This window comes from Vicugna pacos, chromosome 25, assembly GCF_048564905.1.
Source record: "Vicugna pacos chromosome 25, VicPac4, whole genome shotgun sequence".
Classification (NCBI taxonomy): Eukaryota; Metazoa; Chordata; class Mammalia; order Artiodactyla; family Camelidae; genus Vicugna; species Vicugna pacos.
In genome coordinates, this window is record NC_133011.1 from 24,061,934 (window position 1) to 24,074,467 (window position 12,534).

The 12,534-nt window shown below is 36.3% G+C and overlaps 1 protein-coding gene across 8 annotated transcripts in view; it reads right to left on the reverse strand.

Moving 5' to 3' along the window:
- Positions 1-12,534, reverse strand: part of TAF2 (TATA-box binding protein associated factor 2) — an 87,803-nt gene that overhangs the window by 11,796 nt on the left and 63,473 nt on the right. For 6 of the 8 annotated variants that reach the window (XM_072949652.1, XM_072949649.1, XM_072949655.1 and 3 more), the window contains one exon: positions 4,977-5,208. In XM_072949652.1, the coding sequence (XP_072805753.1) occupies positions 4,977-5,208 (232 nt within the window). Of the gene's footprint in view, positions 1-4,644; positions 5,209-12,534 lie in introns of those variants that run through there. The other 2 variants (XM_072949656.1, XM_072949654.1) reach the window with 1 other exon arrangement.

Genomic DNA, 12,534 nt, shown 5'->3' on the forward strand with positions numbered 1-12,534 from the left:
GGGTTGGGACCAGAGTGTTAAATGTCCCATAGCATGTGAGACAGTCCTTCATAAAATACCCTAACTGCCTAACTGTGCCCCCACTGAGAAGTGCGTATAGTGTTAAGAGGTACTGAAGTCTGCTAGTTTCATGCGAACTGTCACTTTAAAATACAACACAGAAAACTGTTTGAAAAGTATTTGCAAATGAAATAACACTTATCCTGATTTTATTGTCACACACACACACACACACACACACACACACACAAAGAGGGGGGTATTACTCAGTGGTAGAATGTGTGCTGAGCGTGCATGAGGTCCTGGTGGTTCAATCTCCAGTACCCCCATTAAAAAAATAATAATAAGTAAATAAACCTAATTACCACCCCCCACCAAAAAAACCCAAAAGCAAACAAAAAACATCAGAGTCTAACACATTATAAAGTCAACTAAAATGTCATAATTTTTTATGACTGCAGGAAGCAAGTTCTAGTGAAATAGTAAATCAAACAGAAAATGTAGTACTAAATGAATACAACAAAAAAAGAAACAGACTCACAGATACAGGGAACAAATGAGTGGTTACCTAGTCGGGAAAGGGAAGAGGGAGGGGCAGTATAGGGATAGGGAATTAAGAGGTACAAACTATTACATATAAGTTACAAAGATACATTGTACAACAAAAGGAATATGGCCAATATTCTATTATAACTATAAATGGAGTATAACCTTTAAAAACTGTGAGTCACTATATTGTACACCTGTAACTTATATATTGTACATCAACTATGCTTTAATTTTAAAAAGTTCAAAAAAACCCACTTCATTATCCACACACACACAAAGGCACTAAAAGCAGAAAATGTGTTTGCAAGAAATGTTAAGAAGCAAGGATTTTTATCTTGTCAAAGAAGCAACCACAATTTTTCTTAAATCAAAGAAAGCAACTTTGAAGAACTCTTATTTTTATCATTTATTGGCTCCTTCTGGCCATGTATTCCACACAGTAAACATCTGTGTCCCGTTAAGATTTCAGTTCCCCTGCCGAGCAACAGTCCTGCTGGTCTCAAGCCCTACAGTATGCTTATTCCTTTGCAAAGAGGAAGCCAGAACAACAATGATTTAAAAAGCAAGGCAAGAAGAAGAGGGATAAACAGGTCAAAAGTGAAAGGTCAAAGATCGACAGTAGGGACCTTCCAAATAGGGTACCTATGTACTCTAAGGAGCGTGCGAGAGATGTAAAAAGACTCTATTAGAACCTCTGCCTATAATGCATCTATGTACATATTAATGACATTGACATGCTCACTTGAATCCCGTGTCAGACAACACGTGAGGTATTTCAGTTTAGACTTCCGGAGTAAAGCAATTTCTCCATTCTCTCCTTAAGAATCATCCAAAAGAAATAAGAACATGAAACAAAAATTGTAAACTTCAACCTCTCAGAAATTAGGAACACAACATTAGGAGCACGAGGAAGGGCTATCAAATGCAGAGGGAAGCCGGCTGCAGGAAGATGCTGGGAGAAGACGCCCATCCCGCAGCTCGCAGGCAAACAGCAAGAGACAGAAGTCACACAGAAGAGGAAATCAGAAAAGTACATGCACAAAAATCAGAAAAGAGGTACTAAAATTACCATCATTTAGAGATGATTTATTTTCAAGTAAAACCTAAGAAATGCATGCAAAATGTTGGGAATTTAGTAATGTAGCCGTGACAGTTAATTTTACACGTCAACTTGACTAGGCCAAAAGATGCACAAATAGCTGGTTAAACATTACTTCTGGTTGTGTCTGTATGGGTGTCTCAGGAAGAGATTAGCATTTGAATTGGACTAAATAAAACAGAAGCCCCTCCCCAACGTGGGTGGGCATTATCCAATCTGCTGAGGGCCTGAATAGAACAAAAGGGTGGAGGAAGGTTAAATTCCCTCTCTGCCTGTAGAAGAGCTGAGACATCAATCTTCTGCCCTTGCAGTCTTGGTTCTCAGGCCTTCAGACTGGACTGGAATTTATACTGTGGACTCTCTTGCTCTCAGGCCTTTGGACTACCCCACCAGCTTTGCTGGGTTTCTAGCTTGTAGATAGATTGTGGATTTCTCAGTCTCCATAATCACACAAGTCGATACTTGATGACAAATAGATAGTGTGTCTCTGGAACTGACTAAGGCAGCAACTAAGCACAAATTAGAATGGAACTGTCGTGGTTGGATACACAGGTCCAAGCATTTGTCAAAATCCATAGAGATACACACCAAAAAGGTAAGTTTTACTGTATATAAATAAGTCAACCAGAAAAAAAAAATAACCTGCAAGAATAGCCAAAAAATTCTGTAGAAGAGAAGTAATGAGGAGAGACCAGCTCTACCATATCAGAACATATCACAGTGTTACAACAATCTAAACAGTGTGGTAAAGGCAGATGAGTACAGAGATCCACAAAGCTAGCTACAAAGTCCAGAAGTGAACCCCACTAGATATGGGAATTTGGTATGTAACACTTGCAGTCTAGAGAAAAAAGATGCAGTTTTAAATGCATGGTATTGGGCAGCATTCTGGAAGGGAAAATAAAGTTGGATCCCTACGTCCTACTTTCTATCAAAATAAATTCCAGATGGATTCTAGTTGGACAAAGGTTATAACCTGAAACATAAAACTTTAAAACCAATTGAAAAAAACAGGAGAATCATTTTATAATCATGGAATACAAAAGACTTTTGCTGGTATGACATAAAATGTGGTCATCATAAACGACTATAAAAATAAAAACTATAAAAAATGACATAAAGCTATGCAAAAATAAAAAACAAATTCTGCAAGTATCATTTGTTAAAAAATGCATATGCTGCATAGATCCACGTGTAGGCTAGCTCTGGAAAGATACATGTAATCCTGGCAACAAAAACTGCCTCTGGGGGAGGAGACTGAGGAAACTCACACTAGCACTTGTATTATTTATGTGCCGAAATCTGTTTCAAAAATACAAATATTGTTTTCATTGTTTACTCCTAAACAACAGCTTAGAAAAATGAAAGGTCATCATAAGAAATGTTCCTCACAAGAAAAACATCCAATACAAATACCCAATTTAGAAATAACTTGCGTAACATAGTTGCTAGCACAATGCTCGATACACAAGAGGAGCTTCAGTTACGAAGTCAGCTATTACTCATCACTGCCTTCACACGAGATTATTTTGAAATGTATCCTTACTATTTTCAATAGCAGTTCTATATACAGCAGCACTACCTACTGTAATATAAAATACTCCTTTTTCCAAGAATAATTTCAGTTGGCCAACACTTAGTTAGTGAGAATATTTAAATAAATGTCATTTAGGCTCTTCGACGTCTGATCACGCACCTTTTGCACTTACACTCCTGGCCAACTGCACTGCTTAAGCATTCCTGAACATGCCCTTGCTTTCCTCCATACTTTTGAAAATACTGTTTCTTCTGCTGAGAGAACTTTTATCCCATCTGCCAACAGAAATCATCCTTCCTAGCAGGGCTAGCTCAAATCCCACCTATCCACACAGCTGTCCTCAAACTCTGTCCGTAAGTATATTACATACACGCACAAAGGTAATAAAAGATGCAGAATGATCAATTTAAAAAGTTATTTATTAAACAAGTTTAACACAACTAGAAGTATATTTAAAAGTCCAACATGACTGGATCCCTTTGATCCCTTTCAAATATTCTGGGAAAAAGCACTTTGTCAAACTTTCTAATGATAAAAGAAATGATAAAAACAGAACAGGTATGGATAACATTTTTAAACAAACAAACAATAAAGCACATGGTAAATTTAGAAATAAAAATAAAAACACACAAACATACAAACTACTGAAGTATGAAACCAAAATGTTTCATATGTTTTAAAATGCTTTTGGTATACTCACATGAGGGCTGAACTGTTTATGTCCAAGTTAACAAAAGTATATAATCACCTTTTTTTAAGGTACCAAGTAAAGGTACAGAAATAATTTCAGAATGTGTTGGGCATATAAAGTGTCCACATTTGGCAAACATATTCTACATATGAACATATTCCCTTACACGTAATGAAAAAAAGGACTTATAAATATCTTGATTTGAGAACTGTATTTGATAGTTCTGTTCAATTCCAACATCATAATCACCAAATGTGCTATCAAAAAAGTCACTCAAAATTTTTTAAAAGCTGCTTCTGAAAATCTCAGTATTTTAGGGCAAAAGAAAAATGCCATGTATTCTTGCTCATGAATTCTGATGCTTAGTTTCTATGGTTAACACAGACCAAAAAAATACAGTGAGGAAGACTCCTAGAGAAAAGCCTCTCTCTCAGTAGTTCCAAGTGTTGTTATACAGTATTTCACTGGAAATACTGGTTTCACCACAGATTTGGTAGCAGCTTCTGTCTGAAATATAACCTTGCCCCATAAATCTGTCAAAGGCTTTAAAACATAATTGACTTTGGCAGTACACATGGAGACCATGATGTGGGTGGGAACTGCCAGTGGGTATGAGGGCCTCACGGAAGGGTTCACTGTGTGTGTGTGTGTGTGTGTGTGTGTGTGTGTGTGTGTGTGTGTGTGTGTGTGTGTGTGTGTGTGTGTGTGTGTGTGTGTGTGTGTGTGTGTGTGTGTGTGTGTGTGTGTGTGTGTGTGTGTGTGTTGTGTGAAGGGGGAAACAAGATGAAACGGTTTATTCAGAACTATAAAATATAGGTGTGTGTGTGTGTGTGTGTGTGTGTGTGTGTGTGTGTTGTGTGAAGGGGGAAACAAGATGAAACGGTTTATTCAGAACTATAAAATATAGTTTCCGAACTAGATTTCAATTTTATAAATAACGTAAATCAAATGTTTAGACTTGAATCTCTATGAGAGAGGCAACTATTCTGCTTTTTTCTTCCCCGAGCACAAAGCTTTAGCTACGCGTGTTCTCCTGGACACTGACGAAAAGCTCCCCTCTGTCCCCGCCTCAGTCTGAAAGAGAAGGGGAACGGACAGACCTGCCGCTGGCAGGGCTGGAGAAGGCGAAGGGCTCCTTGTCCTTGTCTTTACTGTCGTGCTTGTGCTTGTGCTTGTGCTTGTGCTTGTGCTTCTTCTTCTTCTTCTTGTGCTCGTGGTGATGGTGGTGATGGTGGTCGCTGTGTTTGGAAGACGCAGGTTCTTTAGTAAATACTGAAAGTGGAGCTGTTGCAACTGGATGCATACTCATCTCCAAAGGTGATTGTTCTTTACCTTCAAGATGAAAAACACCCAAATAAATTCCCATTGATAACAAGGAAAGTGAAAGGGAAGAGGGAACTGAAGACAAGACAGGAAAAAGAACAGATTTCTAAGTGTTTACCACTTCCATGGGAGTAATTAGGAATGAGAGAAGTATCTAAGTAAGACATCCTATTAGTTACACAAAGGTAAGTTTTCAGCATTCTGGCCAGGAAGTGAATATTTCAATTCCTTGTAGTCTATACAAATTATGACATACGCTAGTGTGTTATCAAACCATCTTCTAAAAATTAATATTTAATATTTAAAGTACTATGAAGCAACAATAATGATGACACATGTGTTAGACTTGCAGCCAACTAAGAAAAAAGCCTAAGAATCATCTCAGATCCTCTTTCTTCCAGACCCAATGAGTAAACAATAATATAAATAAATAAAATACAAAATAATAAATACCTTATTTTATATATTTATTTTATATATTTTTATATATATAAATAAATAAATAAATCCCCAATCTTGTTTATTCTCGCTTACATGTACCTCTTAAATCTGCCCCTCTGTCCAGTCTGCAGCTGTACCAATTCAAACTACCTCCCCTCCTCTGGGTCACAGTACTAGTGTCCTATTAACTGGCTTCTTTGTCTGAAGTGTCCCACAGTCAAATCCATACTTCACACAGCCGCACAGCAATGGTTCTCAGCTAGGGACAACTTTGTCCCCCAGGGGTTGTTTGGCAATGTCTGGAGACACTTTTGTTGTCACAACTGGGGCGGGACGGGGAAGAAGTACTACTGGTCACCTGTGGGTAGAGGCTAGTGATGCTGTCAAGCACTATACGCACAGGACAGCCCCCTACAGCACAGAACTCTCATGGCCCAAACTGGCAACAGTGTTGAGGTTCAGAGGCCCTACTGCACAGTGACCTTCCTAAAAACAAAGCCGATTATGATTATTCGTTTAAAAGCTCAGGTAGTTCTACTGATAGAACAAGATCTTTAGACCTCACTGCAGCAATTTCTGAAAAACTATTTTTAAAATTTAAACTAGCTAAAAACCTAAGCTTTTCTCACTAAAATTTACTTCAATGCAGTGGTTTCTTTTCTTTTTTAAAAAGTAAATTCTCAGCGCTAATTTTGATCCAGTTTAGCCCCAAGTCATTTTTTTTAACACCAAAAGAGGCATCACCATAGAAGTTTTCTAAAAATCACTTTCAGTTCAAATTCTACTGACAGTTCACAATCTGTTCTGAATTTACCTTATCTTCCACTATTCCCTTCTATACACTCTAAAACTACCCCCTTCACTTATTTGTAAATGCTACTCCAGCGCTTGAAATGCCCTTCCCTTGTTTCTTGTCTGACTTGCACATTCATTTAACACATGTCAGGAACTACATGAGAGAGAGGAAAATAGTGATGAACTGGACAGATCTCAGTTCTCCTGGAGCTTACAAACTAGCAAAGAAGAAAGAAATTGAGTGAGTACATTTGAGTAATAAAAAGACAAAACACCAGAAGTGAAACAGGAGCACAACCAGAGACTTAAATGAGTGGTGAGTCGGGTGGAATCAGAGACAAACTTCTCCAAGGAAGTAATGTTTAAACTGTACCCTAAAGGAAGGGAAAGGGAAAGAAACAAACATTTTAGGCTCTTTAATACTTTAAAATGCAGCTCAAATGTCACTTCTTTGGGAAGTTTTCCCCAAACTGCCCAAAAAGAATTAGTTTCTTCATGTACCCAACAACATAATACACATGGGGAAATTAAGGCACAGAGAAAAAGAAAAATTCAGAAAAATTTTGAGAGATATCTGATTTATAGTTAAGTCAAATATGTCACTATATAATTTCAATTTAGATTTTAAATGAAATATATAAACATATCCTCAATTCTATATATATGGGAATATAGGTCCCTACCTAACAGAATATACACTAGCCAAGTGATGAGGATAAGTAATAGGACTTTAACGTCTCATAAACAAATTCCTGTAACTTTTATCTCATTATTTAGTCACTCTACATCACCAGACTTTGCAGCTTTCCAAATGCCTGCCTGCACTACTGGGAGTCTGAGGTCCATTTCTGTACTGAGAGAAGTTTCATCATCTAATCCTAAACACCTGCCAAGCTACTTGGATTTCAGAAAAGCCAATAATTATATTGGAAACTGTACTTCCCAGTAGAGGCAACTGCCAGGGGTACAACTAAGTGTACTCTTTCCAAGGAATATTACAGATGTAATTTTTTTATAATTTATCTTTTTTTTGTGGGAGGTAGGTAATTAGGTTTATTTAATTTATTTATTTAATGGAGGTACCAAGGAATACTTATAACCACTTCAAAAGTAAATCCAATCTCTTGTCTACTAGTCTTCTACTATTCATCAAAGATATACTGATTATAAATCTTCCATTTCTCTTGATTTGTATGAAGTCTATTAAGAGGACAATGGATTAACTAGATTCAAGGATAAAAGTGTTAGGAACCAGGGCTCTTAGGACAAATGGCTGATTCCAGGTCTGGGTAGAACAGTTGCAAGATGAGCCTAAAAATCTCGTATAACAGCAAGGAAGTTCAAGTCTTCTCAAGAGACTCAAGAGTCAACCTAAGAGATTCTCACTGACCAAAGATGGGACAATTTGAATACTGATAAGGAAAGTAACTGTAATGGATTAGAACTGATGGATCACCACTGGAAGATACTAAATAGCCAACTTGTTATTTTGAAAATTATTAAATAGAGAGAATCAAGCCTTTATCTTTCTTTTGCGATATGATCTATACCACTGGGTAATAGTAGATGGGGGTGAAGTTAGCTTTATAGAAATAATTCAGTTTAAAAATAAAAACAGAAAGATGAATTATAATATCACCATCTTGCAACCCTTAATAAATTAATGTATCGAAGCCTTGAACATTTTAGTGGCTAATCTCATAAAAAAGTCAACCAGACATTGTATGCTTCCAGATGGAAGAACACACCACCATCTATAAACCTGAATCCAATTAAGCTTCTAGACACAACCACAAATTTAAAGGAAATATAGAGGAATCTAATTACAATACAGGTATACAATTAGCAAAATACAGACTTGAAAACTACAGATCAAAACCCTCAATTGTTTAACAAACACACTGTAAAGGGGAAAAAAGAGAGGAGAAAAGATGGACTGGAAACTTTAAAAAGATGTAAAGGATATATTAGCCAATCGCAATGTGTAGACCTTATGTGGAAGTGATTCAAACATATAGTTAAAAACTAAAACAAAAATAATGGCATTTATGACTCAATTGAAATTTAAACAGTGACTGAATATTTAATGATATGAAAAAACTTTACTTTTTCAAGCATAAGAATATTATTGTGGTTATGACTTTTTAAAGTCCTTACCTTTTAGAAACATATACCAAATTATTTATGAATAAAATATGTGGGCGTTGTTTTGGAATCATTCAGAAGGGCGGAAGTGGGTAAGGGTATAGATTAAACAAGACTGATCAAGAGCTGATAATTTCTGCAGCTTTATTGGGGGTTCATTATGCTAGTCTGATTACTTTACAGTTTTCCATGACAAAAGCATTTTTTAAAAAGAAGTTAAGGCAAATTGGCACTATCTGTGTAAATGTTAAATGCTCATATTTTTTGATTCAGAAAGCTCATTTCTACAAATTGATCCCACAAATTGTGCTCATGCATAACTGCAAAGAAATATATACAAAAATATTCATTAGAATAGTGTTTGTAACAACAGAACGTCTCATAAAACCGAATGTTACTCTATTACCACCAACATTTTCCTCTTATGTTTTCATTTCTATTGTAGACAATGTATATTTTTTATTTGTTTAATTTTTATCTTTCCTGAGTATTTTTACCAGGTCTAATACAAGGTGATAACAAAGTACAATTTCTCTCACATGTGGAACTATATTAACAGTCAGATTTGGGACACGTATGAATTTACTTTCATACTAGCATAACGAGGTCATCTACAGAATCTCTACTGAGAAAAATGCATCTATTACTATCCCCAAATACAAACATTTACATAAGAAATTTCACTATAATTTTCAGGGTTTATAAGATGCCTGGGAACTTGAGGCCCTTTCAGGTTAGACACCACTCATTTTTAAAGCTAATGAAAGCCCTTTTAATGATCTGAAATAGTAAGTCTCTATTATAAGACAGGAGATGTATCAGGAAAAGGAGATAAACATAATTCACAATATTATAATTTTTCCTATTTCATGTTTTCGGGAAAGAATAAGGCAGATGTTCAGTTTTGTCGTTCTATCTAACATAAAATCTCTCCTAGAGACCTAATGAATTCACTATGGATAAGAGTTAGCTGCAGTCAATTTAACAAATGCAAAACAAATAGAATGAGGTACTTAATACAAGCCTAATGTAGAAGCTTTGCAGTCCATTTGATAAAAGTGCTGAACACAGACATTGAGTAACCTGCTAACCCTATTAAATTCACTGCATTAGGTATATGTTGAAATTTAACACAAAATCTGCAGTTTCTGTTAGGAAAAGTGTGAAGTCTGTTCTTTAGATTCTTTAGATTTAAAAAATGTGTAGAATCATATCATTATAATTTAAAGAAAAAAAAACCAGTCTGTTTTTCATTGAGTTTCAAAAGAAAGAATTCTAGGGCTCTTGAGTTTTTTTTGTTTTTTTTTAAGGTTTCTGTACCAGAACTCTGCTTTTCAGTGCTTTTCTGAGTTATGCAAGAAGTTGTTACATAATACAGCAGCCCCAGTGAGGCAACTCCAGGAACTCTCCTTCTTCTCCTCCCCACAGAAACCACCAGGGATTTCCCTCCGCTCCTGTTCCTGTCACTCCTCCACTCATCACTGCAACCCGCAGCAACTTGGGAGACAGACCAGCCACCTCAGGCCTCGGCAGCTGCGGAGAGGGAGCTGCAGTGGTGGGAAAGGAGATGACGTGGTAGGCTCAACCCATCACACCACGCGAACCACACAGCCCTTTCTCCAGATTCCCTTCCTGACTCAGGAGAGGGAAATGAAATAGTCAAGTAATGAAGGAAAATAGCACTGCCACTTCTCCTTTCTTACCTCCGATGGCTTAACCTACCACCCACATGTCACCCCTACCCTAAAATATTCCTCTCACTATCATATGCAAGTAAAGAGAAAATGGGTGGGGGTAGGGAAGTTAAAAAAAAGTTAAAAAGTAAACCATGACCTGTCTTCTACTTAACAGTTCCCACTTCTTTATCTCACCTAAATCCTCATTCCTTTTCTACCCCTCCCAGATGAGGCATGCAACACATTCCAGTTCTCAATTATCTCAGACCTCATCTCGGCTCATGAATAAAGCAAGCAGGGGTCACAAACTCAAAAGCCTTGAACCTAAGGGGACACCATAAATGAGTAAGCAGACTACCAGGTGCGACACAAAAAGAACCAATGGAATGGAAAGCACATCACTGCCTAAGACAGCCTCTCGGTTAACTCTTCTTCAAGAAAAGCTGGAAATCCAAATTTTTATCTGTAATCTCTTCGTTTTTAGTCAACTACTTCAAAAATTTTTGTAAGACTTCTATGGCCAGTACAAGATGCCTCAGTTGGAAGAGCTGAATAAGGCCCCCCAAAACCCACTTGTGAACCTCAATCTATAACCCCGAGAGACCACAGCTTCCCTTACCACTATTCAGAACCCCAACTCTCAACCCTCAGCCCAGCTTCTACGGGGAGGCAGGAAGAGAGGAAGTTCCTGTTTTACTGCCAACTTTACTTGAGTTAGGTTAAAGTTGTGCTTCTAACATTCCAAAATATGGAGCTTTAAGGGCCTTTTCTCTCAGAAACAGTGTTACACATAGCAGCTAAGTCTGCTACTTCTGTTCTTCAGGATGGTGTAAGTTAAGAGGGTTTTTGTTGGCTAGTTTGGGGAAGTTACTTATCAAATATAACAGTATGTTTACAGGAAAACTGTACTTAGAATTTCAAAATAAATACATGTATAAACAAACTTTTGGAACACTACCACTTGTAAAATGAACATTCTCTAAATTCTAATAATATCCTTGTTGAATTTTAAGACCTGCTCAGTGGTCATATGGTACTGGATAGCATAAATACACTTAAGGGAAATTACAAAAGCACATTAAAGAATACATTCAAAATTAAGTTATATAGATTCCAAAAAAAGTTAAAATGTATTCTTTTAAAGCCATATGAAATAATGATAAAAAGGCACACTGGTGGGCACAAAAAGGTGTTAAGATCTGCTTTTATACATAGGTTAGTGTGCCACATCACTAGGAAAAAACAAATATATTCAGTTTCTTTACTGGAACATGAATTTATTTGCCTGTTGGAATTTAGATAGATTTCTTTTTTAAAAGCCATGGAAAACAAGCATGAACATCACTCTCAAACTATATCAAGAGGCTTGAAATGCCCTAAGCTTTATAATTTTAAAAGATGTAAAAAATTTTTCATGCCTGATAAAATTTTAATAAGTATAATGATTATAAAGCAAAATTACACCAAAACCCAAAACAAAACCAAGAAAGTATAGAATTGGCAAGGGCCAAGAAATGTCAAAATTCACTTCAAGTTAAGTGCTAAAGTCTCTAGCTGACTTCCTTCTGAAATACATTTTGGGTGAATTTATTAAAATAAATGCATAGAACACACAAAGAGATACAAGCAAACAACAGTCTGGGGTCTCAAAACCAAAATATTCTGAGGTGTTGCTTTTGTTTGAAGTCTCCTATTCATCACAGCTGATCCCTAAGTTCCTCCAATCAATAAACAGTTACTCTTTTGTTTATATGAAAACTACATGGTTTATATTAGCAGAATCCATCAGTTGGAATTTTAAAGCCTGACTAATGACTTCTGGAAAAGCTATTCTTTAAAAATAATCTTGCTTATGTATCTTTTTTTTTTCACTCCCTGTTCCTCCAAAACTTGACAACTAAATTTTTGTTCATCAGCATTGAAAGTTTACTCTTTATTTGGTTTATAATCTTCTCTTTGTAAGCAAAAGAACAAAGTAGAAGACAATGTAGAATAGCAGAATAGGTAACAATCACGTATGAACTGAATTACCTTTCATAAACTTAAGCCCGAATGATATGAAATGATTTAAAAGAATATATTAGTTTTCTAGGTACAGCATCGAGTCTTCATGACTAATCATGAATGACCAAACAGTCAGGGGGAGGGTGAGAGGAGAAATAAGTAGTTGATTTTTGTATTTTATAAAAATACAATTATGGTACAGATTTGATAGCTTCTACTGAAGCTGACATTTTTCTTATTATAATATTCTTAGAAAAAGCACTGCAAGGAAAGA